At 40.1% G+C, this 27,991-nt stretch overlaps 1 protein-coding gene and 1 long non-coding RNA gene across 3 annotated transcripts in view; one reads left to right on the top strand and one right to left on the bottom strand.

Annotated features, from left to right (window-relative positions):
- The window catches only part of PCNX2 (pecanex 2), a 288,682-nt gene that overhangs the window by 57,051 nt on the left and 203,640 nt on the right, over nt 1-27,991 (top strand). For both annotated transcript variants that reach the window (XM_077894480.1, XM_077894481.1), the window contains exons 9-12: nt 7,377-7,512; nt 20,067-20,212; nt 27,205-27,358; nt 27,445-27,477. In XM_077894480.1, coding sequence (XP_077750606.1) covers nt 7,377-7,512; nt 20,067-20,212; nt 27,205-27,358; nt 27,445-27,477 — 469 coding nt within the window. The remainder of the gene's footprint in view (nt 1-7,376; nt 7,513-20,066; nt 20,213-27,204; nt 27,359-27,444; nt 27,478-27,991) is intronic.
- Nucleotides 6,039-27,982, bottom strand: LOC144312132 (uncharacterized). The gene is made up of 3 exons (XR_013377570.1): nt 27,833-27,982; nt 27,166-27,349; nt 6,039-6,324 (listed from the first exon to the last, which is right to left on the bottom strand). It is a non-coding gene; the product is annotated as an uncharacterized LOC144312132 (long non-coding RNA).

Below are 27,991 nucleotides of genomic sequence, written 5' to 3' on the forward strand. Positions count from 1 at the left end.
TAAGCCATTCAGCCATGCAAGATATTGGAGAGGCAGCTTTTTCTCTGTAAGGCAACTTCAGTGGCTGGGATTGCCTCCAACTAGGCCATTAAACCACTGATTCTTATTATTGGCAAGCAAGCCATTCCTCTTTGCTATTGTTAAGTCCAGTTACCATGTAACAGTTTTATATCCTTGACTCCCAAGCATGAATAGGGAATTGTTTGCAATGTAACTTCCATGTCTCTTTGGGGATTCCTGGAGGAAACCAGGACAGGAAACAAATCTCCCTCTTTGCTGTCACTGTCATTGTGGGAACCCGTGCATTTCTTATTCACTGCCAAAGAAATATAAGCAGCATTTTCCAGTTGCACATAACTGTCCATAAAGCAGGTACCTTTGGTAACACTCTCTAACATAGTTCTGTTTTCCCTAGAACAGCATTTGGAATTGCTATTTAAAAAAAACTTTTAGAGGATAAATTCACTACCCAGTACCTAGGTCTGACTCAGGGGCTCAGAGCCTAAAATGAGCTACTCTATCTAGAAATGTGTAGTCACTAGTTTGCCCAGAAAATCAAAGTTGGCATAGGCTATCTGCTTGGGAAGTTGAAGTACATCTTGTGTCTAAAAGCTTCATTACAGACTGGACTTTTGTTTCTTTCCTCTGTAGGTCTTACAATTAAAGCTTAATAGCTTTTTTCCTTTGTTCAGCAAAGATTTATGGTTCTTTTGTCTATAAATTCTTCCAAGTAACATCACAGAGCTTTCTTCTGAGAAAGCTATATCACCACACTTCAGTACTAATCTGGCTTTTCCAGTGTCATAAACAATCTAATGAAAATGCATACAAAATGCATATTGTTTGATCCCCAGTGAAATCTGATGGAAAGACAAAGTATTTACATTCATTTTGAGCATCTGTTATTCAAAAAGTAGACATGGTAGTCTACTGAATGGAAGACTGATTCTGGAGAATAGTAGTTTAGAGTTTATTTATTTATTTCAGAGAGAGCACATGTGTGCAGAAGCAGGGGGGAGGAGCAGAGGGAGAAGAAGAAGGACAAACCAAATCCTCGAGGAGTGCTGGGCTCCATCCCATGACCCTAAAACCATGACCTGAGCCTAAGCCAATTGTCTGATGCTTAACCGACTGAGCCAACCTGGAGCATACTAGTTTATAGGATTTTTATTGGAGGATTTTTATACTTCAACTAGTTTTTAATTGAAAAAGTAGAGTAGGTTGGGTAATAGTGTACTGATTTACTGATTCACTTATTTTTGGTTTTTATTTGCTTATGAATCATTGTAGTATATATCAAGGCGGATATTGTTCTGGTTATAAACTACACTTATTTTTGGACACTGCTGAGTCTCTAAACCCATTGAGTACTATGCTCTAAAGGGGAATTGAAGCCTTGCACTTACCTTTTGTTGCCTCTTCAGAATTCTTACTCTTTTGTTGATATTACTAGCCTTTCTTGACCTTTATCTTGTTAAAACTTCTCTTACTCTTTGAGATCAATTCTCAGGAAAGCCATTGCAAGCCACAGTCATATGTACCTGGTCCCCAAAGAAGTCAAGTAACAAATAAATTATGTAAAAAATAATTATCTTTTTTAGAGCTCTTATTTCCCCCCATTAGTCAGAAGAAATAGTGGTCCCTTGTTTGGACTAGTGGAGCTAGAGTATGGGGTATTGAAGTTAGTCAATTAGATCTTCAAAATGTGGAGAAAAATGTATGTTCTCCCAATATTGGATATACTCAGTTCTGTGTCCCATTCAAATTTAATGAAAATGTGAAGTCTGGTTATAAATATTTCAGAGTCTGCATATAGCTACATTAATATGTTAACTTGAAAAGGAGAGTTATATGTGTACTACTTTAAATTAAAAAACTTTTGGGGGGATCTGAGTGCTTTTGATCACACAGAAATAGAAGTAGTCTGAAAGAAGCATAGGAGCATCCAGAGGTTTGCCTCTGAAGAGTTTCTGCTATTCAAAATTTCTATGCCCTTTGTCTTTTGTTTTTTAGTTATTACTCTTCTGATCCTTCCACTCTGGTCTTTATTTCATTTTCTTGGACTCATGAGAGAGAGATTAAGTTTTCTTTTCTTTTTTTTTTTTTAATTTTTATTTTATTTTTTTTAATTTTTTTTAAAATTTATTTATGATAGTCACAGAGAGAGAGAGAGAGAGAGAGAGAGAGAGGCAGAGACATAGGCAGAGGGAGAAGCAGGCTCCATGCACCGGGAGCCCGACGTGGGGTTCGATCCTGGGTCTCCAGGATCGCGCCCTGGGCCAAAGGCAGGCGCCAAACCGCTGCGCCACCCAGGGATCCCTCTTTTCTTTTTTTTTTAAAGATTTTATTTATTTATTCATGATAGTCACACACACACAGAGAGAGAGAGAGAGGCAGAGACACAGGCAGAGGGAGAAGCAGGCTCCATGCACCGGGAGCCCGACGTGGGATTCGATCCTGGGTCTCCAGGATCGCGCCCTGGGCCAAAGGCAGGCGCTAAACCGCTGCGCCACCCAGGGATCCCCAGAGATTAAGTTTTCATCCAGGCACTGAGTCATAAAGATGGAAGATTCATGAATTTGCTTCTAGAAAGACTTCTGTTTGGGACACCTGTGTGGCTCGGCGGTTGAGTGTCTGCCTTCGGCTCAGAGCATGATCCCGGGTCCAGGGATGGAGTCCCACATCGGGCTCCCTTGAGGAGCCTGCCTTTCCTCTGCCTACGTCTCTGGCTCTCTCTTTCTGTGTCTCTCATAAATAAATAAATAAATAAAAATAAATAAATAAATAAATAAATAAATAAATAAATAAATAAACAAACAAATAAATAAGGCCTTTGTTCTGAGGCACCATCTCTGAATTCCTGGGAAGAAGGCGGGCCGCACAGTGTGCTTCTGTTTTGGTGGTCACAGCCCTGACTACCACACGGTGGCAGCAGACCCCATGCTCAAGGCCCTGTCTGTCTCCCTCCTTTCGCTCAACTGCGCAGGTGAATTTTACCCTCCAGTGAAAGGAGAGTTCTTTGCAAACTTTAAGTCTAGAATCCATGTTAACATTCAATAAGAAAGCCTATAGTTTTCAAAACAATGTTACTGTATTTAAATATCCAAATATTGAACACGTTGCTTGCTGTGACTTCTATTTTTAAGCTGTTCTTCTGGGTGGCTTGTTCCTATGTCCCCTGAGTAAGCCTGAAAAACAAGAAGGATCGACAGAAAGAGAAGTCCTCCTTCTCTAGATGGTGGGCCATAGTTTTTGGGATCTGGAAAAGATAAAGAATTTCAGGATTTTTTTTTTCCTACAGTAATGGGAAAATATAGAAGAAGCACATGTATTTTGATTGTTACTTGTAGAAACCTAGATGAATGAAAACTGGGGCTACGGTATGGTGGAATGCTGACACCATCAATCTGAGGCTCAGCTCAGCCGGTAGAAGAGTCACCATTCTGGCGCAGTCTAGCTTGCTCCTGGCCCATCTTTATCTCCTTCTAGTGGCTGCTTCTTTGGTAGCTTCTATCATGAGCCACTATTTCTGCTATTGCTCTGAGCTCAATCTAGTTTAAATCAATTTATTGATGCCATCACCCTGAACCACAGTAGCTTACCAGACATTAACCAGACAGTGGGTAATCAAGACCAGATATGCAAGTATTGTTCAACAGTAGTTCAGAATGTAGTTTTACTACAGGGTTGGAATATTACGTTTTAGAGAGTCACTTTCTCTTAAAACTCAGCTCTTTCACATTATATTTATTAATGTGAAGGGAAATCTCTGGCCTTAAGTTAGTAAAACAGAGACTTTTTATTTTTTATGTATTTATTTTATTTTTATTTTTTAAAGGTTTATTTGAAAGAGAGAGAGAGTATGAGAGGGAGGCGCAGAAGGAAAGGGAAAGAATCTCCAGCAGACTCCAGGCTGAGTGTGGAGCCCCCCCAGGGGCTTGACCCTATGACCCCAAGAACACAACCTGAGCCAAAACTGAGAGTCAGACACCCAACTTCCTGCACCATGCAGGTGCTACAGAAACTTTCTAGGTCATTGTGAAGCCCACAATGCACGGCTGAAAAACAAGCAGCAGGTAGTCTGGGAAGACCTGTAAATAGAAGATGGACAGGCATTCTTTAAGAGTTGGTAGGAAGACTCCTGCCCACTGTGTGATTTTTTTTTGTGACATTGTCACCTCTTTGGTTCTTGAGTGGGCAAGCTGGTGCAGGCGGATTACAACCAGGACAGCAGGACTCCAGAGAACAACATCTAAGTGAGGGGAGAAATCTGTTCCAGGTGAGCAGTTCTGCCTAACATTTAATCATCCTCTGCTGGCCAGAGAGGAAGCCCATCTATACATGCCAGGGCAAGCTTTCTGATGAGGACTTACCAATCATAAAGCTACGACAAAGCTAGTAACATCATCATGCTCTGCTTAGAATACTCAACTTTCATAAAAGAGGTTAATGAAGAGGGAACTTAATAAACTGTTTGGATCTCTTTTTATAAAATAGGGTTAGGTGCGAGTTGAGGGCTAGACACTCTCTCCCCATTCATGCTAATAGAGACAACTAAGAATTAATGTTATGTGTATGAAAAGCATAGGAATCATGTTGCTATTTAATATGAAAATAAAGTCAGGTTCTAAATCAACAGAAGGAAAAGAAACAGTAAGGTGTGGCTATTAAGTGTCTACTATATGGGAGATACCATTTGATGGTTTAATACTAGTCTGATTTAATTCTCACAACCTCTACACAGGAGGTATCTTCCCTGTTTTACAGGTGAGAGTTGAGGTAGGACAACAAATGCTTATAGACACAGATAGTAATCCGCAGAGCAATAATTCAAGCCTTGTTCTGTTTAATTCTAGAACTTATCCAAAAGATTTTAAAAAGAAAACCAAACCCTAGATTTTTACATGGGCTTTTAAAATGGCTTCAATTAAGAAACTAAAGTTATTTATTGTTATTATTACTTTACTATCAGAGACATGCTAAGTAACATGCAGATATTAAGCTGAGGTGTATTAACACTTCTTTTGTATCATATTTCCTGGCAGGAAGTACCAGCAGGGGGAGGCTTGCTCTAACACCTGTCTGTTAGACCTTATACAAAAGCCAGGTCTTAGTTTATTTCAGCTGGCAATAGAGGGTGCTATTCGCTTTCTGGGTTTTCGCACAGAAGCACACATTTCTATCCCATTCCTGCCTATTTATAGTCATCATTTACATTATCGATGGCAATGTCACATTAATCTTTTGGTTTTAGTGAAGTTCTGGCATTTGCTAAGATTTAGATTCTCCTGAATTTGTACAAGCAAGGCACTTACAACCCTATTTTATTTCGCTACTGAACAAAAGAATTATAGTATGCAGTGGTTTCTATACAAAGCAAAAAAATTTGAATGAGCATTGCCTTTATAAATTTAACAGTTTTTTTCCTCTGTTAACAAAAGATGTTGCACTACTACAACAGGCAGGAAACAAAAGCATTGTTTGTGAACAGTCATCCAAATAATGGAAGGATGGGACTTTTAAGTTTGCAAACTCCATGCACTTCTTGATTTGCTTCTTAAATCCTGATTTTACCATATGATATTTCTTGAATGGTTCTTTACAGAGACATAAGTGTACCATCAAGTAGTCATGAATTATGTCTGAAAAATGTACAGGAATATGTATGCATGCACACACACACATCTGTGTGTGTGTGTGTGTGTGTGTACAGTGGAACTATTTTAAACACTGTTCCAATGAAATAAGTATTTACATGTTGGTGAATACAGTAGTAGAGGGTAAGGAAAAAGAAAGATCCAAAAACCTGTCAGAGACTTTATAATTAAATATGAGGCTAGAAATCAGAAAGGCATTACATTAGTGTAGCATCTGCATTCTTGAGGCAGTTTGAGCTGCAAGTTCTATAAGACCCCAAAATCACAGCGGGTTAGTAGTCAGGAAGTCCAAAAATATAATCAGTGCAAGGTTGGTTAATTCAGACACTCAATGTTGTCATCAGGAAATGAGTTTCTTTTTCTTGTTTTTTTTTTTTTTTTTTTTTTTTTTTTAGAATTTATTTATTTATTCATGAGAGCTACAGAGAGAAAGACAGAGACATAGGCAGAGGGAGAAGCAGGCTCCATGCCGGGAGCCGGATGTGAGACTCGATCCCGGGACTCCAGGATCACACCCTGGGCTGAAGGCAGGCGTTCAACCGCTGAGCCACCCAAGCGTCCCAGGAAATGAGTTTCTTTTCTTCTCTCAGCTGTGCTCTCCTCAGCCTTGTTTCTCATGGTGACAATGTGGCTGCCCCAGCTCTGATGTTTTTAACTCACACAGCATCTAAAGGCCAGGAGTAAGACAGTGTCTTACTTTTGTTACCTTTTAAGAAACAGAAAAACTTGTACATGAGCTCCCTAATGTCCTCAGCCATCTCCCCTTTGCTCCACAGTGGCCTCTTAGGATATGTTCTCCTTTCCCAAAACCAGGCACTGGCACAGGGTCTATAGGATTAGAGTTATGGTATAAAATGACTAGGATTGACCCCCCGGGACTAGGGAGGCTCCTAGTCTTTTCTAAAGCCATAGTCCTGGATGACTGAATAAAATTAGAGTTATGTCAGCAAGAATTCTATTAGAAATGACTGTAGGGTAGGTAGTCGGTATTGCCCCCTCAAGGTTGTTGGCACCCTGCTAGAAAAGCAGATGGAGAAATGTGTCCTAGTTTTTGCTTCTGAGCCAAAGGAAAGATGCCAGGCTTGAGATTTCTGGAAGAGTTTTATTAATTTACGTCCTGTCAACCTATGCGTGATTAAAGACAATAAAACTATATAAATATAGATTACAACTAATTTAATAATGGCCTCTTTTCCAATTACCTGAGGCATTTCTTGCACCTTGTGTGTGTACTTTCTTGGCTTTGGATGGGGGTGGGGGCGAGGAGGGGATGCGGAGCGAGTTGGGGGCTGGGGGGGCAGCAGAGATGGTAGATAGTTTCTTCCAATTGCTGTCTCTGGAATTGTCCAGACCACTATTTATTGTTTTCACAAAATATGAAGCTAGAAACTATTGCTTCCACCTACCCATCCATTAACTATGTGCAAAATTAAGGTCTTCATCTCTAGGACACCAGGCATCTATCTACCTACCCCCATGCACACCAACTCTGGACTGCCTGAGTAACTTGAATGTGAGCAGGATAATTGCCCTTCTGCATGAGGATAGTATTGCAAATTACAAAATTCCATCCCTTAACTGCATACATAAGGTTGTAACAGTCATAAAGACTTAGCCACTACCTGCATCAGGGATCCCTGGTTTCCTTGTGTTCGCATGTAATGAACAGACAACTTCCATACTTCCATGTAACCAGGGGTTTCTTTTGTCTCTCCTCAGAGAGATACAGATCAGCTCCTCCAGTACCACCACTTCTGAGAGTCAGGATCCTTCTTCTGGAGACCCAGCAGTCAGTGCACTTCAACAGCAGCTGTTACTAATGGTGGCTCGGAGGACCCAATCAGAAACCCCACGGGTACGTTCCAGCATCACTGTGAATGTTCCAGAAGCCTGGATCTTGAAACCTGCTTTGTGGTCACATTACCTAACAGAATAAATCAGGTCTTATCCTGAAGTTTACATTCCTAGGTTGTGGATATATCACTGCATGGTAGCCTATGAACGTGGGAAAAAAATGCCATTTAGATAGCAAGTATCCTTCATTGCTACTAACAGGATTGCCATTGTCTTAATTGCTCTTCCAACCACAGTAGAAATTCATGTACATTGATCTTGGTTTCCAGGATGCACAGACCCCACAAGGGCTTACTTGGTTAGGTTGCCTTTTTTTCTCACCAAGGTTGGAAAAGATCTGAATTTTTATTAATTTATGATGGCCTTATATGTTAAACACTCAGATTCTTAAAAAGAATCTCGACTTGAAGAGAGACTTTATTCTTGGAGCAAATGACATTATCATCAAGGGACTTAAAAGATGAAGGCTCCCATTATTTTACTAAGAGATAACTTACTAATGTTCATTCACTTATTCACTACACCTTTATGAGCATGACTGTGGGAGAGGCAGAGCAAAGAATTCAGAGCAAAAGATCACACGGGAGATAAGACTTACCGCCAGATAGGAACCTAGATCTACAGGGTAAAGTGGGGCATTTCAGACAAAGAAGCTGGAGAAGGCTCCTTAGAAGAGAGGACACCTGGGATAGACTTTGGAGGAAGGTGGCTTCAGTTGGTGTAGGCAGAGGGGTGCTGTCAAGTTAGTGTAAAGTTTCTCCATTGTTGTATTTATCTTCCGTCAGGCAATGTTGTGATTTCTTCTAGACAACCTCACTTACAAAAAAAAAAATGCAGTTTTGTATTTGTTTTTATGATTTATTAACTACATTTTTCTACAAGATGCCTGATGACACAGTGGGTTGAAGTTGGTCAGATGTGTGAAGAAAAGGTCCTGTTACCTTGTAACTGACTACACATTGCTCTGGAGTCCTTACTCCTACTGACTGGGTAGAGAGGTCTGAGAAATGCCAAGCGAGTGGAGTCAGCCTTTCCAGGTTTGAAGGAGCTGCTGTGGGAGCAAGCATCCAGCTAATTCAAAAACTCAGTCTTTAGGGCATTTTTTTCCCCGTCCATGTACCAGTCTCCCCTCCCACTGCTCCCTTCCAGGGCTTCTGTAGTCTAGAAGGAATTTCCTAGTAGCAAGGAGGCAGGTGGACGTGGAAGGCCCCTCTGGCCATGGCTCAGATGCCTGGCCCCATCCTGATCATGGGGTGTGTTGATGGCACCTACAGGGAAATAGCTGCCCTGCCCAGTTAGGGTGTACTACTGGGGTCTCCCAACTGGCTCTGAGGATCTCAGATTCTATGGCTTCCTCCTTCCCAGCACTCTCTTTGGTTTCCTGGTCTTTCCTGTACCTTCACGTGCTCCAGTGGGACTGAACCTCAGCTCACTGTGCCCTGTGCCCAGCCCTACCTCAGTCACCAGTACTAGCTCTCACCCCAAGATGAAGTATGTGGGTTGATGGGGGCCTGGGAAATGCGGGTTTTCTCTGAGAAACTTCCCTGTCACAGGCCTGGGGAAGCTCCAGCTCCCTGCAGCCCTTCCCTGCCTGTCAGTATGGAGAGGAAAGTCACAGAAAAATATCTACATAGTTTGGGAAGATGTGAATATTATTGATTCCATGATTGGTGGAGCCACAGGGAACCTAGGAACTTTGGATTTATCAGAGACACAAACTCACAGGCTTGATATCTAAAAAACAGCCCAGGTAGAGCAGAAACTTGGAAGTAACTAAATATTGCATGAAAAATTCTTTATATTCTTTATATTTAAAGTTCTCTAAGTGGCATATATGACTGTATAAAAAACAATTCATATTTAGCATTGTTAATTATTTAATCAAATTCACTGAAAACTTCAGTCTTTTTAACTTTCAAAATTTTAAGTAAAGTTTAAAAACTTTAAAGCTTTGCTCCATGTAGGTGTGGAAATGGGAGAATGAAGATTGCTGTGCAGGCTCATATTTAGACACTGAAGAAATATTTACAAAGGTCTCATACCAGAAACAATTCTTTACTTCTACTGCTTGGCTTTCCAGATTTAATTGATATCACCAATTAGGTTTTGGCCACCAAATACAAATGAAGTTAGTTTCCTGCTCATTATCCCAAATGTATTTAGTGAAGGGTTATGCGCCATCAGGTGTACAGTGGCAAAAAGACTCAGCTCCTGTCTCCAAGCAGTTTAACTGCTGGTCAACTGATTCAGCTATATGTGATGTAGGTTATGGTCTGGATGGGCTCAGGCGCTGTGGGACACAGGAAGCCTGAGGTTGGGACGCAGGAGGTCAGGGAGGCTTCCTTGGCAAGGTGACAGCTCAACTGAGATGTGGAGGATGAGCTGATGCAAGGCAGGTAAACTGCCTGGATGAAGCCCGGTGATGAGACAGGAAAGCAGGTATGCTCATAGTCCTGGAGTGTGGAGGCATTGCAGTGGTGGCATGAACAGTGGTTCTTAGACAAGTCCAACAAAAAGTAGCAGGAAATAGGGCTCTGAAGACAAGACTGTTTAGTGACTCTCCTTTTTCTCCATCCTCCCTCTTCTGTCCTTCATGGCTGCATGAATGCTTCGAGTGGACTGAGTATCCCCCTGCCACCCACCATGTGCAAACTCCTCACATTGCAACAAGGGACCATATCCTACAGGCTCCAGTGGTGCCCAGGAGGTGGGCCCACACCAGAGAAAAGACCTTGAAATTCTGTCCTGGTACAAATGAATGAAGTAGTCCTGCAGGAGGAGTTCTCAGTGGGGCTGGTCAGCTTGCTTTTATAGGAGGCAGATAGTGGAAGAGGTTCTGCATTATCCCCATGGCTGCAGAGCTTAGTGCCTGAGCACAACGAGGACAGAGCTGGGGGCACACGTAGTGTTGGTGGAATCTGCCCTCTGCCCTCCAGATTAGCACTGAGGGGCATTGAGCATTAGCGGTCACAGCATCCCACGCATCCGTGTCATAAACTGAGACTTCTCTGTGCCTCAGTTTATCCATTATGTACCTCTAAGGTCATCAGGTATAACCTATCAATGCATAATCATGACCTTAAAATTTTACATTACCACTATGTTATATAAGTATTTGAAAAAAATAATAAAAATAAATATTTGAGTAATCACCTTAAAACAACTTTATCACACTACTGGTTGAGAGGCAGGCCCACCCAGTCCACTGAAAGTGTTGGATCCTTGGGAGTCTAGCATTTTCTGCTTCTGATTACCTTCACCTGGATCTGGCTTCAAACCTATTCACCCTGCCCCACATTAAAAATTAGATAGGATTGTATGTGAAAGTACTCTGTAACTGAGGCTTTATATAAGTCTACAGGAGTGGCATTATCATCATTATCATCACCAGGGGTGGCATGGAAGCTGGTGGTTCATTGGTCCTAAACCAATCAATGAGTATTGCAAAGATGTGCACAGCACTGGGTCTGGCTGACGGTCACTCTAGGTTAACGTAGAGGTAGCATTTCCATCACAATTTACTATCATTATAGGATTAATGCAAATGGAAGCTTTCTTCTTTTACCCTATATATCATTTGTATTTTTCCCCCATTATGATGTGTTCATAAATCGCTATTTTTAAATTTAAAACATTTTTAAAAGGTAAAAACATATTCCTGGACCTCTGATTTGCATGAAGTGCTGTATATAATGTTTTATAAACAATTCTGTATATAAAATATTGACATTTACTAGCAGATGAAACAGATGAGCTATCAATTATGATACCTTAACATAATAACTGATCATCTTATGTATTTATTTATTGGAAAGTGCATTTTGACTTAAAAAATGAATATTTGCATACTTTTCATTTATCATGTTCAGAGCTTTTTTTTAAATGTAAGATTTGTTATGATTTTTGGAATTTTGCAAACTCCTTTTTTTTTCTTTTGCAAAATTGTTCAAAACAGGAATTTTGGCTGCTAAATAGAGCCACCGTTATAATAGTATCCCATGTATGCTTTATGTTTTTTATCCTACAAAGTCTTGGTCATATCCAGATTTAACCAGCATTCCATTAGCATATTGGGAACACTAGTTATGTGCAGGGCACACATTAGGTGTCTCATCACATCTCATATTTGGTATCACATTATCTTTATAGAGAATCTTGGAGGTTAGGTATTATTTTCCCTTTGATTTTCCATCTAAGGAAGCCAGTGCAGAAGGTCCTGGTTTTTGGGGCATTGGCTTGACCCCTCCCAGCCCAGCACTCTTTTCACTTTGTCCTTTCGTCACTACTGGGATATCCATTTCTCCTCACCTCCTCCTTAGGAGCTTCCTGTTTGATGTCTCATGAGCCCATTTCTGACACCAAACAGAGTCCCTTTCAACTCCACCTTCCCACTACCGGGTTTGACAGATCTTAGGACGAGCAAGGAAGAGCGTGTGGTGCCTCAGAGACCTAGTGCCTATACTGTATCCTCTTCTCGCCTCTACCTCTCCCTTCAGGAATGTTCAAGACACTTCTGCCCTTCACAGGAGGCCTGCAACTTAAATCCACCCATGTCTGTTGTGATGTTGAGGGTTCTGTAGACCTGGTCACTTACTCCCCTCCATATAACAGGCCCTCCTTTATATTTTAGCTTTTAAATCTGACTTTGAGGATTCTTTTAAATAACATTATTTGATCTTCATTATTGCCTGACCTAATTATTTTTTATCAGTGTCCATTTTCAGATGGTTTCCTTTCTAAATTTGTGTCCTTAATTTGTGTCATCATTATTGGACTCATAGGAATTGCGTCTTGAAGCGTTTTGCTGTACAGGTGGCTTTTGCCTGATCAGTGAGCACTGTCTGAGCTGTGGATTCTCCTGGTTCCCCTAAGTGACACTGCAGAAAGAAATGAGGCTTCAGCATCCCACAGTCCTTTTCCTAGAGTAGGACCTCAGGGAGAAGTGACCTGACCTCTCAGAGACTCAGTTTCTCACATTTTAAATGGGGATAATAGAACCTCCGCAGAGGAGTTCTTGTAAGGTTTTGAGGATTAGAGATGTATATGGCAAAATTATGCCATATAATCAATGGCAATGACTAACATCATCAATTTTTTTTTTTTTGAAGAGAGAGAGAATGTGTGAGTGGGGGTGTGGAGGGGAAGAGGGAGAGAGAGAGAATCTTTAAACAGGCTCCACATGCAGTGAAGGGCCCAAAACGGGCCTCAACTCCTAACCCTGAGATCATGACCTGAGCTAAAATCAAGAGTTGGATGTTTAACCAACTGAGCCACCCAGGCACCCCCAAATTGTTCTTAGTTATTTTGAACTCTTGAAAGTACCATTATTTTGAATGGTAGAACTTTTCAGGTAGCTTGGGGGAGAGGGATGAACCTTTACATTCTTAAATATTTTAATATTGCCTTTAATATTACCAAAAAATATTTCTGAAATGTTCTCTCTCTCTCTCTCTCTCTCTCTATATATATATATATATATATACACACACATAGATATAGATATAAATATATATGTATATTTGCCTATCTTCTTAAGCCAAATATGCTAATCATCATTTAAGTTGTTACTGATAATTCAGATTCATGAAGAGAGTCTTGAATATTATGCTGTAAATATAGATCCATCTGGGGAGTGTGAGCAATGCATTTATCTTGTTTCTGCAAAAGGACTTGTGTTCAACTTACACCCTGCCACCCTATTTTTGCTAATCTCTTTTTTGAAATAGTAGAATAAAATTTGTGAGCCTGGCCTACTGGGTAATGTGACATGGTAATTCTTCAGTAAGGCTTAATTAATGAATCAGAGACAGAAATAGTGTTTTGGCCAGAGACTCAGTCTCCATTGTGAGACCTATCCCAGCCAGCCCTATCATTGCTGATTCTTTCCAGGAGCTCTGCCTGAGACCCTTATTCACTACTTTCTCCAGCCTTAGCTGTCGTGCACACTCCTAAGGCTCACTTCTGTCTCTTTTTCTACATATATAGGCATTGATATGTCTATACTTGTGTATGTGTGTCATGATGTACGCTCATGGTTGGTTTGCTTGTCTATACCCTGGGAGTTGTCAAGCCCCTTTAAGCTAAAAACTCTTATTATTCTTTGAATTCTCAGCATATAGAACTTACAGCATCTGGCTTAGATAATCTCTACAATAAATATTTGTTGGATGAGAGAATAAATGAATGATTGAACTGGTGAGAAAAAATGAATTTGAAATTTGTACCAGAAAACAGGCTATGAATAATTGCTATAACCCACTGAAACATTTAGCTCTGAGGTTCCTTGGTGTCTAAGGCAAAAAAAAAAATGAAGTTCCATGAACCTTATTTTCACATAAAGGAAGTTAAGTTATGGGCTGATTTGTACCTCAGAATTTGGCTGTATTTGGAGAGAGGATCTTTAAGGAGGTAATTAAGTTAAAAAGAGGACATTAGGGTTAGACCTAATCCAATATGGCTGGTATCCTTCTAAGAAGAGGGGATCAGGATGCAGACACACACAAGGGAAAGACCATGGGAGGATGCAGAGAAGATGGTCGTTGACAAGCAGAGGAGAAAGGCCTCAGCAGAAGCCAATCCTTGATCAGACTTCCAGCCCTTAATATATTTCTGTTGTTTTAGCCACCCACTCTGTGGTACTTTGTTGTGGAAGCCCAGGAAAACTGATACAGAAGTCAATCATTTTTTTCTTTGCATTAAATTCTGAGATTTTTTTTAAAACTAGGATTTTTATTTAAGGAGCAATAAATAGCACAGTTTACCAGAATTTTTAATAACTTTTACCAGCGATGTAGATGTCATCTACATGTGATTTTGTTTTTATACTGACTTTCCCTAACAGCAAAGGGTAGACTATTAAACCTCAACTGAGGGACCTTATTTTTCATATAATTCAGAAGAATACTGTCATCTTTGCTGCTGCTTACCCTTGACCTCTTTATGCATCCTCATGAATTCCCACATCACGAATTAGTAAACTGTAGTAGCCCTGTGTGCATCTTTTTTACTGGCCTAACCATGGAACATAAAGGAAAAAAGATCCCTTTAGTGGGGGGAGGTTTACTATAGACCACAAATTCTTTGGCATTAACGGAAGATGCTCTTCTTGCTGACACAACACCATTTCCACTATGTTCTCTTTCACGTCAGAATAGAATCCTGGACACAAGCAGCACTTCCAATTTCAACTTCCCTGTAATAATACAGCCAATCCATCCTGTATATGGCCATCCTGTATGCTGCCTTCATGATGGATCAACTGTCCCTTGAAATGCCTTTTGCATTAATATTTTATAATCTGAATAATAACTTCAGGTTCCATAGCTGAGTCAGTGGATTAGCATCTGGGAACAAAGAGGTGGTAAAATGTGCTTCCTTGGAGAACTCTTCCCTGGTCTCCAGTGAAGCAGGTGTGCTGCCCTTATGCAAGTCAGGCATTTTGACACCAGTGACTTTCACTGAATTAAGAAAAAAACCCTGCCTGAGTATAACCTTCTGCTTTATAAGTCAAAGAGAAATGTGTGCGACCTTTAAAAGACAGCACCACCTCCATGGCTGCTCTTCTGTACTGTCCTTATCCTTTTTTTGGTCTTGGCCCTTCTTCCCAGTCTCCTGTGTCTTCTGTGTGTTAGCCTACAGGAAATTAGAGCCTATTTTAAATCCTTTTTGGAAAAATACAGGGCCAAAGCAAAAAAATAAAAGTACAGATTAGAATGATCTAGCACTTCCACTTCTGGGTATATATTCAAAAGAATCTAAAGCTGGGACTCAAACAAATACCTATATGCCCATGTTCATAACACCATTATTTGCAATAGCCAAGGGCTGGAAGCAACCCAAGTATCCATAGACAGATGAATGAATAAACAAATGTAGTACATCCTTACAATGGAATATTCAGCCCTTAAAAGGAAGGAAGTCTGACACATGCTACAACATGGATGAACCTTAAGGCTATTATGCTAAATGAAATAAGCCAATCACAAAAAGACAAATACTCTATGATTCCACTTATGTGAGGTACCTAGAGTAGTCAAAAACAGAGACAGAAAGTAGAAAGGTGTTTACGAGGGGCTGAGGGCAGAATGGAGAGTTCGTATTTAATGGAGACAGAGTTTTAGTTTGGGAAGATGAAGAAGTTCTAGAGGTCTGTTGTACAACAATATAGATAGTAGTACTGAACTGTACTCTTAAAAATGATGAAGATGGTAAATTCTGTGTTTCTTTTTTAACCACAATTGCAAACAAGATTACAGGTTAGAAATAGAAGATCTACAGGGGGCTGGGGCATCTTGGGAAGTCTCAATAGTAGCAAGAAGTAAAAAAGCAATGGCCAGCAGCAAGGGAGGAAGAAGAGGGATTTGTCTTTTTTTTTAAAAGTTCAACTTAATTAATATATAGTCTATTGTTAATTTCAGGGGTAGAATTTAGTGATTCATTAGTTGCATACAGCACCCAGTGCTCATCACATCACGTGCCCTCCTTAATGCCAGTCACCCAGTTACCCCATCCCCCCAGCCTCCTCCCCTCCAGCGACCCTTAGTTTGTTTTCTAGAATTAAGAGTCTCTTACGGCTTGTCTACCTCTGTGTTTTCATCTTATTTTATTTTTCCTTCCCTTTCCCTATATTCATCTGTTTCTTAAATTCCACGTATGAGTGAAATCATGTGATATTTGTCTTTTCTGACTGACTTATTTCTCTTAGCATAAGACCCTCTAGTTCAATCAACATCATTGCAAATAGCAAGATTTCATTCTTTTTGATAGCTGAGTAATATTCATATATATATATATATATATATATATATATATATATATATATATATGTATATATCACATACTCTTCATCCATTCATGTCAGTGGACATCTCAGCTCTTTCCACAGTTTGGCTATTGTGGACATTGCTGCTATAAACATTGGAGTGCATATGAGGGGCTTTGTTTTTAATGGTCTCTGTGCAAAGAGAATGGCAGACAGCACAGTGTGGGAAGTCTAATGGGAGCCTCTCTACTTAATCTGGACTCCAGGAAGCCGCATACTCCTTTTACGATTAACTAACCACTCCCTTTCAGCACCATCCCCACTAAGGGGATCATGTAGAAAACTACCCCCCTCAAACCTCAGTGTGGATTTGCAGCCCTTCTTCACCCTGGATCACATGGGTGATCCAAGCACCTTACAAAAAGAATTTATTTAAAAATGGTGCTGGGTTGGTATTGCATTCTAGTGCTTAGCAGAAACAAAGGTAAATTTTAATCCAGAAGAACAGAGCTTCAATATTGCTGTCAAAGAATTCACACTAATAAAGACCCAAGGAAAATATGATAAAGTGAAAAGTTATAAAATATAACAGAAAACATGCTGCCATGAATAAGAGCCAGCAAAGTCAACAGAAAGCAGAAACAGACTCTTAATGGATTTAGAAATGGTAATAATTAGATTCAGAATATGGATTAACTATGTCTAATGTGTATAAAGAGATAAAAGGAGAGGTTGAAACTCTAAGTAAGGAGCAGAAGGCCATGTAATGAGCAAGCAGATCTGAAAAAGCACCAGATACTAGAAATGAGCAATAGAATAATAAAAATAAAACTTCAAGGGATTTAACAGGAGATTTGACACATAAGAGTAGAGACAGATTTGAACAAATTATTTAGCTGTAGCACGGAGAGATAGAGAGGAAAAGAGGAAAGAAGGTTAAGAAGCATGGAGGTCTGGGCCAGAAGGACTATTGTACTTCTTGTCAGAGTTCCAGAGGAGACAAGGTAAGACTGGCATAGCAAAAACAATTTAAAATTTAAAGTCTAAGATAACCCTCAGATATAAGCATTCATGTCCTGGCAAATTGATGAGGAAAGGGTGAACATTTCAATAAATGGCACTGGAGCAATAGTTTTCTTTATGGGAAAGAAAATGGACCCTTAGTTCATGAACAAAAATCCCCAGTAGTCTAATAAAGTAAATGTGAAAGTCAAAAGCATATAGTTTTAAGTAAGATGATATAATCAATTAGCCGTAGAAGTCTGGGGTAGGAAGGGATTTGGTAAATAAGGCACAGAGAGCACAAAACTTTTTGGGAAAAAATGGACAAACTATATTTCACTTAAATTAACATCTATTTATCAATAACACCTTAAGGAAAGTGAAAAGACAAACAATAAACTGGGAAAATATCTGTAACATCTATCATTAATAAAGGTCTTGATCATATATGTACATATATTTATAGATACACACACATGCACACATAGACACATATAACTAGTGAAAGACAAGCAACCCAACAGAGAAAAGGATAAATGATTTCATGAAGAAAACTAAAAGTGGACAAAGATGCTTAACTTCATTAATAATGAGGGAAATGCAAATTAGAATAAAATTGCAATATTTTATACATCTGATTAGGCAAAGTTAAAAATTACCTGACACTGTCACATGTTGGTGAGTATGTCAAGCAACATGACATTTACCTGATGTTGGTGGCAGTATAAATTGATAGAATCAGTTTAGAAATCTTATTTTTCCAAAATGTTTTCTAGTGAATTGAACCTTCCCATACCCAGTAATTGCATGTGTGATAGATTTGTACGTTTTCTGGGAAAGTCCATTTGTTTCCTAGGAAAGTTGAACATGTGGTACAGTTGAACATTTGCATTCTTAGCAATTCCATTTCTAAGTGTATGTTAGGTCTGTGTTCTAAAGAATCCTTGCACATATGTACCAGGAGACATTTCCAAAAATGTCCATAGCAGCGTAATAGTAAAAAAAATAAAAAAAAAAGACCCTAAATATCCAATATCCGAAAGTAAAATGGGTAAGCAAATTGTGGCATATCCGTATTCTACTGTCAAAATGGATGCTACAGCTGTAAAACAGCACGATTAGTCTCAGGAAGATAATGTGGAATGGAGGGAAAAAAGGAAAAGGTAAGTTGCAAAAGGATACATATGCTATGATTTCTTATCTACAAAGCTTCAAAAACGTAAAGCTAAATGTATAGAACTTGTGGATGTAAGCATAGTAAAACAGAAAAGAAGAGAGGGAATGATAAGCACAAAATTCAGGACAGTGTTGGAAGAGGATGGGACCAAGGAGTGGCCCACTGGGAATTTCTATGCTGAAGTAAATGCTCCTTTTCTTATAACTGGGTGATAGACACACATCCAATATATATGTGTATATATGTATATATTATATACATTTAAAAGCCGTATATTTGCATTGACTCCATATTTAATAAAAACATGTATTTTTAAAAAGCATGGTACCTAGTGTTATTCAATGTAGAAAAGAATACTCCAGAGTCTTGGGCAGGATGAGCACTGATGCACAGGAGCTTGACAGTGAGAAGGTGTTCAGGTTGCCCTATAGGTTCTATTTAATAGCACAAAAAGGGAAAACCACGTATTTTTTGAAGATGGTTAGGACAGAGGTCAATATTAAATTCATTAGATTCAAAGAGTGTAAGCTTTAGTTTTCTGAGAAATTTAGCAATATGGAACATCTTATTCCTCATTGATAAAAAATAAATGAAATAACTATCAACTGATATTTAATCTCTATTTGTCTCTAATGGAAATGCCATCATAACAGGCTGTTTTAACTACTTATATTTTAGAGATGGTGTCAGGTGTCAGAGGAAATAAATTTTGAGTTTTGCCCTCATAAGTTTTTCTCCATCTTTTCAGTCCTGCGGATCCTTCAGCTTCAGCTCATCAAGTTCTGCATCCCCTCTGCTTTTCTGGTGTAGAGTCCAGCTCTTGTTTTGTATGTGCGGTGCTTGGCCTGGATGTCTGGTTTTGAGTCTGCCCGACAATAGATAGATGTCTAAGGGGTGTTTTCTTACAGGCAATAGGATGCCGTGCATGGACTGTGTCCGCCATCTTCTTCCTTATATTCCTATTCCTGACCTTGTGCCAGGCTCCTAGGAGTTACTCATTAAGTATGTTAGGCAAATCAATCAAGACTTTTTTTTTTCAAAATTCAATTCTTCTCCACGAGATTAGCGCCATCCAGAGATGAATTTGGGGCTAAAACATTTTAAACCTAGAATTAAATTTTCCCCTGTTTGTTTCTGTTTTATTGGTTTAGACTTTTTTCTACAGAGATCTCAGTATTTCTTATATCAGGCCTTACCAATGACTGACAAAATTGACAATGAAAGTCTTTTTACTCTTAGTAAAATTTAAATATTTCGACATTACTTTAAATAACATACCTTTCAAAAATTAAGCCATTTCAAGTCTTTTGTTGAATTCTGATCTTTTAGAGAATTATTTTCATGGCAGTTTCTTGCCCTTAATTAACAGCAGTGCTTTGATGGGAGCAGCATAAATTTAGTGGTACTTTATAATGGAATTGAAGAGTGTTGGTAAGAAAGACTCTTTGTTGATCATTATCTTTCTCTTAGGGTACCCATTTTTATGAAATATGTTGGTTTACATTTCAGAATTTGAACATCTGCTTTTTGTACTTTTGTTATTATGAGGTATATTTATGACAATAACATGTCAGTATAAAACCCTTTCTCTCTTGTTTCTTTTGGTATCTGAAAGCATCTGAGTCAGGATCTGGAAGACTCATCATGTTCTTCAACACAAGGAAAATTTAACCGAGAGCAGTTTTACAAGTTTATCATTTTCCCTGGCAAGTGGATTAAAGTCTGGTACGATCGACTTACTTTGTTGGCGTTACTTGATCGGTAAGCTGCTGAACATGCAAGTGTCCAGATAAAAGATACAATGGGGGCAGAAGAGTGCACTCGCATGCTTGTAAAAAGAAATTGCCACTTGCTCAGGTTCTCTGGAATGTTTTCAAGATGTATACCTTTTGTGCTGCAAACTCAAAGGTGAAGCAGTGAGATCCTGACAACTGAAGACAGTGGGAGATATGAGAATTGGGGAACATGGTTTAGATGTAAGGTTAGCTCTGGGGACAGTGTTATGCATTGGTCTACTCCTGGCTTGCCACTTTTTTTTTTTTTAAGAAGGCTTGAGGTTCCATGGATAGCACAGGCTTGACCAACTAACTGGATGTGGGCCGGGGAAGAGGAGGGCAAGTGAAGCAATATACTTGGAATGTTCATCTTTCCTTTTAAACCCTTTGACTCTTTCACCCCTCTTCTTTCCATTGTTCCTCAAGATGAAATGTGGGGTTGGAGATGTCATCAGTGGATGGGGAGGGAGCAGGGAGGAGCTCTAGTGAGTTAAGGCGCAATGGAGATGGGGGCCGGGTCAGGGTCTTCCCATTTCTACCTCCACCCTCTGATCTCACGATGTACAAAGGACAGGATTTTGATCTCCAGGGGCCATGCAGTTCTGATGGGAGTGTTGATTTGAAAATTCAAGATGCTGTTACTGACGCTGTCATCAGCAAATGCAGAGTTTCACAGTTAAATGCCAGCCAGTGGGGGCAGTGGGAAGGCTGATTCCCTGACTTGCTGTAGTTAGTCCCTCCGTGACTACTTGTTATAGTAATGTTTTAAATGGTGTGATTACATACTAAGAAACTATAGTCATGCAAAATTACGACAGTAAATTCCAGGACCCACAAGTCAAGGAATGGAGTTACAATGGCTTTTCTAACAACACTATGTCACCCCAGGGGCATACACACAAGATGAACGTTTCAAGTGTTACTGAAATAGTCCAAGATAATACATTCTGTTAGATGATGCAGGGTTTTTTTATATTAATTTTATTTTCTGTTAAAAAGGAATATTGGACAACCTGATGTTAACCCTTCATATTAGAGACAAATATTTCTGTCGATTTTCTAGGTGTTATTTCAATCCACTCAGTGACAATAAATTACTGAAAATCTAATTAAGGTCTAAGAAAGGACAACGATGAAGATTATTGAGGTTTTTAAAAGTTTATGTTTTTATAGTTTTAATCACTTCTGTTGCAGGTCACACTGCGACACTGAGTTTGAAGGCAATGTTCAGGGATGTGTAGACATAGCACTATGCCCTGACCCTTGGGCTCCTCAGCTGATGTGGGAGCCTCTGGGGATCAGATCCAGGGCCCACCATTTACTAGTGCTGTGATCTAAAGATGGCTGTGAAACCTCCCTGTGCTTCAATTTCCTGTCTATTAAATCGGGATAATCTATATTCAGGAAGGACTGAATCAAGTTAGCTATAGCAAGTGTCTTTTAAATAATACTTGCTATTATCATTATTATGGCCTGGAATGTGGCCCAGAACCCAGAAAGAAGAGAAATAAATAAAAATAAAATGAAATTTAAAAAAAAAAGAAATTAGGATAGCCAAAGTGGATGTTGTCAAACCCAGACATTAAGATGTAGGCCCTTCACTCATAGGAGAAATCGCCCCATTTTCAGAGCCCATATAAGCCTACTTTCGCATCTATTTGCACACATGGGGATCTGGTTTTCCAGATCAGAGTCAGTTAAGAGGGGAGATAAGACAGCATGATCCCCGAGCTGACAACAAGGACAAAGGAGACCCAAACACTAATCTAGAAAAACCTGGCAGCTTGGGACCTTTGCAGGGAGAGTGTTTTCCCCAAACAGGACTGTGGATCAGAATCACCTGGTAGCTTTGTAAAAATACAGATTCCAGGAGTGAGAAGTCTGCATTTCAGTGGGCCTTGAGTAAGATGTAGGGCACATCTCTCACTAGCTTGCCTTCTTAGGACAGCAGTGATCTGGAAGGTCTGTTTAAGAAGCAGGAATTTACACAATAAATTATAGTTTTTACTCTGATAGTAAAATTTCAAAAGGCATGAATAAATTGCCTTTGATATTCATTGGGAGGACATTATATTTAAGGTCCTACATGGATTAAAGAACTTGAATTGCCAAGTTAAAGTTCATAAAGAAAAAGTATGCATAATAAAAAACAAACAGTACAGGTTGGGCAGGAAGTAGAAGAAACTGGTGAATTACAAGCACTGAAATTGATCTTTGCAATAAACTCCCATAGCTTAAGGACTTCTGCTTGATAATTTTCAACTTTACTCTGGAAAACAGATTGATCTTCCTTGAAAATATTTCCTTCTCTGATCGCACCTTCAAGGTTCCTATGATTACAGCCTTTCATGTTCGCTTTCAGTTTGGCATTCATTCTACTCACATACTTTTTGTCCTTATTCTCCTTTATTCTCTCTCTCTCTCTTTTTAAAATAAAGATCTATTTATTCATTTGAGAGAGAGAGAGAGAGAGAGAGAGGCAGAGAGAGTGAGCGAGCATGTAGGGGGAGGGACAGAGGGACAGGGACAGGGAGAGACTCTCAAGCAGACTCCCTGCAGAGCACAGAGCCAGACCTAGGCAGGGGGCAGGGGTGTGTGCTGGATCCCACAACCCTGAGATCATGACCTGAGCTGAAACCAAGACTTGGATGCTTAACCAACTGAGCCACCCTGGCACCGCTCTTTTACTTTCTCTTATTTTTTATTCTGCTATTACCCCATCTTGCATAATACGTAGGTTTTATTTTCATTTATCTAATTTTCCAGGTTGGCATCTAAAATAAAAAGCTGCCCATCAGGGTGTCATTTCATTCATTTGTTCACTCATTTAACAAATTAAAAAGCCTCCTGCCAAGCACCTGGTCCATGTGAGGCTCTGCACTGGGCACTGAATACATAGAGCAAGGGTGGGAGCAGGCAGGGTGCCTACCCTCACCAAACTGGCATTCTACCGCACAAGGTAAGCTGAGATAGCAGACTGGAATAGGTGCCATGAAGACACACATGAAGGCCTGAGTTAGAGGAAATTGGGGGAGAAATGACACTGATGTCAGAACAGCAGGTGGTTGCAGAAGCATTTTCTGAGGTGAAGCATACCAACGGAGATAGAAACAGAGAAGGAGCTAGCCATGTGACAATGCAAGAAAAGCATTCATGCTCCTCAAATGATCTCGTTGCCATCGTCATCATCTTGAGAATGCGCTCTCATCTCTCCCATCTGGAAAGGTCCTCTTGACCTGCTCTCCTGCCAGCTGCTCTGTCCAGTTTCTGTGTGCTCTGTTGCAGCAGAACTCTGGGAAGAGCTGCCTGCACTTGCTGGCCGCCTCTCTTCTCCCATCAACCGGTTCCGTTCACTCCCGACTCCAAGTCTGCCCTTGTCAAGGTCACCGTTGACCTAACCGTTCAGCCATCATTTTGCTAGACCCATACACAGCCTTTGACAGAGTCAATTCTCCTCTTTGGTGTGCTTTCCTCTCCTGGATTCCAGGACTCAGCCCTTTCTTGGTTTTCATTGTGTCTTGCAGGCTACTCCTTCATAACATAGTCACCTTTGCAGGTAACCTCTGCCTCCCGACCTCTTCATGCTGGAGTCCCCGGGTGCTGCACGCTTGAGAAATGGCCCTTCTCGGTGGGGCTTAGCCTGACCTTCTGCTTAAAATTACAACAGTTCCCTATCCATATGCTTGTAATTCTTACTTTGTTCTATTTATTTTTTGATTGTGCTAATCAACTCCAAATGCTACATAATATACTTAAATTTTTGTGCATATTACTTATTTTATGCCACTGCCCACTGGAAAGAAAGCTCCAGAAGTTTTGTTCACTGAGGTATTATTCCAGATATCTATAGTGCGGAGCAGTCTTACATGAACAAATGAGTCAACTTCCCTTTGCAAACAACTCTCTTTCCAACCTCTGCCATTGATTCTGCCATGATCCTTTCTTCCCCAGACTGACATCTTGAAATCATCTTTATTTCTTCACTCAGCCCTTCATTGTACACAATCCATTCAAGTCCTTCCCGCTCTGGTCTGTATTGTATCTCAAAGTCACATTGCCTTCCCAGTTTCCCAGCCAGGACACTCTTCCAGACCCTAATTACTTCTCCCCTGGAGTGTTGTTTATCGTTGCTCTGCTATTTCCCCTCTAGTGCATCTTGTCAACCTCTGCCAGATAAATCTTTCTACAGTACAGCCTAACCACAGCACTCCTTGCCCAGTGAGTAAACTTTTTAACCTGGTGTTTACATAGAGATGCATGAGAAGCTGTGGGAGTGGAATGATGGGGGCCTGGGGCAGAGGAATGGAGTTCTGCTGGAGGAGAATCTGGGGAAAATATTTTTCAGGAATGTTATTTCCCCCTAATAAGAAAAAAAGTCTGTTAATTTAATTGAAAATTTTGTTTAAAAAAAAATTTTGTTTTTTTTAAAGTTCCTAAGCCTTTAGATTTTTTTAAGTATACATCAAAATGTTATGAGCACACTAAAAAATACATAAAGAATTTTATGGACCTGAACTAACAAAATATATTTAGCTCTATAAAAAGTACACAGTGGAAAACAAACAAACAAAAACCCATAAATTTTCCTTTTTACCAAATATAGTTTGATTCCCCCCAGAAGTTTTTTTTTTAACTTCAGCTTGAACATCATAGTATCTGAGTTCTTCACATTTCTATGCATCTTGATTCTCTACATCTCAATTGTCTGATTAAAAAAATAGGCAAAAGATATGAACAGATACCTCACCAATGAAGGTATACAGAAGGCAAAAAAGCATATGTAATGATACTCCACATCATCATTGAGGAATTGCAAAGGAAAACATCAGTGAGATATATTACACACGTATAAGAATGGCCAAATCCAAACACTGACCACCAAGCGTGGGAAAGGAACTCCCATTCATGGGAATGCAAAATGATAAAGCCGAAGATAACTCAGTGGTTTCTTACAAAACCAAACGTATTTTTACCATATGATTCAGCCAGCATGCTCCTTGGTGCAAATGAATGGAAAACTTAGGTTAACACAAAAACCTGCACATGAATGTTTATAGAAGCTTTATTCATAGTTGTCAAAACTTAGAAACTATTAAGATGTACTTTAATAGATGAATGGCTAAACCATGGTACATCCGTATAGTAAAATACTATTCAGTGATAAAAAGAAAAGAGCTATCAAACCATATAAAGACACACAGGGGGATGCCTGAGTGGCTCAGCAGTTGAGCATCTGCCTGCAGCTCAGGTCATGATCCTGGGGTCCTGGGATCAATTCCCACATCAGGCTCCCTACAGGGAGCCTGCTTCTCCCCCTGCCTATGTCTCTGCCTCTCTCCCTGTGTCTCTCATGAATAAATAAATAAAGACACAAAGGAACCTTAAATGCATATTACTAAGTGAAAGAAACTGACCAGAAAAGGCTACCTGCTGTGTGATTCCAATTATCTGAAATTCTGGAAAAGAAAAATCTGTGGAGACAGTAAAAAGTTTTGTGGTTGCCAGAAGTCGGGGGAAGGCAGGGGTGAACAGGAACAGAGGATTTTTAGGGCAGTAAAAATACTCTGCATGCTACCGTAATAGTGGGTACATTTCACCATGTTTGTCTAAACCCATAGAATGTATGGCAGCAAGAATGAAATAATGATAATGATGTGTCACTGTTGGTTGGCTGATTATAATGAATGTATCACTTTGGTGGGGGATATTGATGGTGGGACAGAATTGTGTGTGTGTGTGTGTGTGCACACATGCGTGTGCTTGCACACACGCGTGCGTTTGCAAGGAGGGACTATGAGGGAACCCTTCTTTTTCCCTTAATTTTGCTGTGAATCTGAAACTGCTCTTAAAAAATAAAGTCTATTCATTTTTTTAAAAAACGCTCACAAGTGCCTACTTGCCAGTTGAAGTAGTTAGTTATGCCTTTATAAAAATAATGTAATGAAGGGACCTATATGTACATAAGAAAACTGGTGAGGCAAAATATGTGCTCAGAATTCTTGGGAATGACCCTTCTACACTCCTGACCATGTGGTCCACACCATGCTCCCTTACTCCATTTCTGCCTCTTCCTCCCATCACTATGTCCTGCATGTTGTCCTCCCATAGAAGTCTTTCACCTCTGAAGTCATAATCCCAGCCACTGATCATCCCCAAATGTTTTGCCAGGCCATCTGAGCACTTTGACCCATCCACCTGCTCCCATCTAGCAACCTCTCCTGTCCTCATTGCCTCCTGATCCTACTTAGTCTACAAGATCCAGCCTTCATCCCCTTGTCTCAGCATCCTCAAGCACCCTTATCTTGTCTTCCTTCACACACAGCAATAGCACCCCCTTCTGGGTGAGCCCACCTCCGCATCTCACACTTCTTACTCTGGGTCCCACAAAACAGAACACCACCCAGTGAGACTGTGGTCATGACACACCTCAGTCAGACCCTCTGCTTGTTAGCTGGAGCTCTCTGGTGGGAGCTCTCCTGGCTCCTGAACCTGGGAAGGAAATTCTGGCCTTAGACCTTGTATCTGGAAGGGATTTCCTGCTTTAGCTAGGTGTTAATGCACCTCCTCCCCCCATTTAAAGGAACCAGTGCAGCTCTTTGTCTTAAAGGCATTTTATGTTGTGCACAGAGTAATTAACTGTTTTCCCCCAGGAGACCCAGTTTAGGGATCAAGGAGACTCAATGGAATTATATTTCATTTATTTCAATGACAGGAAATGGGTTAAAATATGGATTTTGCTTATAAAATACAGAGGGAAAGAAAGAAAGAAGAAAAAGAAAGAAAGAAAGAAAGAAGAAAGAAAGAAAGAAAGAAAAAAGAAAAGAAAAGAAAAGAAAAGAAAAGAAAAGAAAAGAAAAGACCATTTTGTTCCCAAGTATAAAGGCAACTACTCTGCTATCGCTGTCAGTGGTTTCAGAGACGTTTGGGTATTATGCTTACCTTTTATTTCCTTTGTTTTTATTTGTTTATTTTATGCAGAACTGAAGATGTCAAGGAGAACGTGCTGGCAGTTTTACTCATTGTGCTGGTCTCGCTCCTCGGCTTTCTGACATTGAACCAAGGCTTCTGCAAAGACGTGTGGGTGCTCCTCTTCTGCCTCGTCATGGCCAGCTGCCAGTACTCCCTGTTAAAGGCAAGACCACATCTGATTCTTACCATCACTAAGGTATCCTTGAAATCACAAGATGATGACACAGACACTTGTGATTTGTGTTCTAGAGTGTTCAGCCTGACCCCGCCTCGCCAATACACGTAAGTCTCAGATAACAGGCAAGTAGCTTGTCTTGTCTGCTTGTGTTAAAGATAGGGGAACAAAACCTATTCAAGGGGCGAAATATATGTCAGTGTACATATACTCAATGTATAAATAGAAATATGAGTGCATGGTTGCCAGATTCGGGCTCGAGCTGAGAGCGTGGTGTGAGTGCCAGGGGGGTAGCAGGGAGGATACAGAATGCGGATTGCCTTTCCAACCCTGCTGGACTCTAGTCAGGGCCAACCATGCAGCCCAGAGCGGGAAGACTGGCCTCTGCAGTTGGAGTGCCTGCCTTTGTTTCCTGGTTCCTCCCCTTGAATGTGGGACCCTGAGCAGGATATGTCTACTCACCGTGTCTGTGTTTCTCTGCATGTCAGTAAGGATAATGAAAATGCCTGTAGGGATTAAATAATCTATTTAACTTCCTTAAAACGGTGCCTGGAACACAGATGTTGCTGAGCGAGTGGGGGCTATCATTATGGGTAATATTAGTTGTGTAAGCACGAGTCA

The sequence above is a fragment of the Canis aureus genome, chromosome 4 (genome assembly GCF_053574225.1).
Source record: "Canis aureus isolate CA01 chromosome 4, VMU_Caureus_v.1.0, whole genome shotgun sequence".
In the NCBI taxonomy this organism is placed as follows: domain Eukaryota; kingdom Metazoa; phylum Chordata; class Mammalia; order Carnivora; family Canidae; genus Canis; species Canis aureus.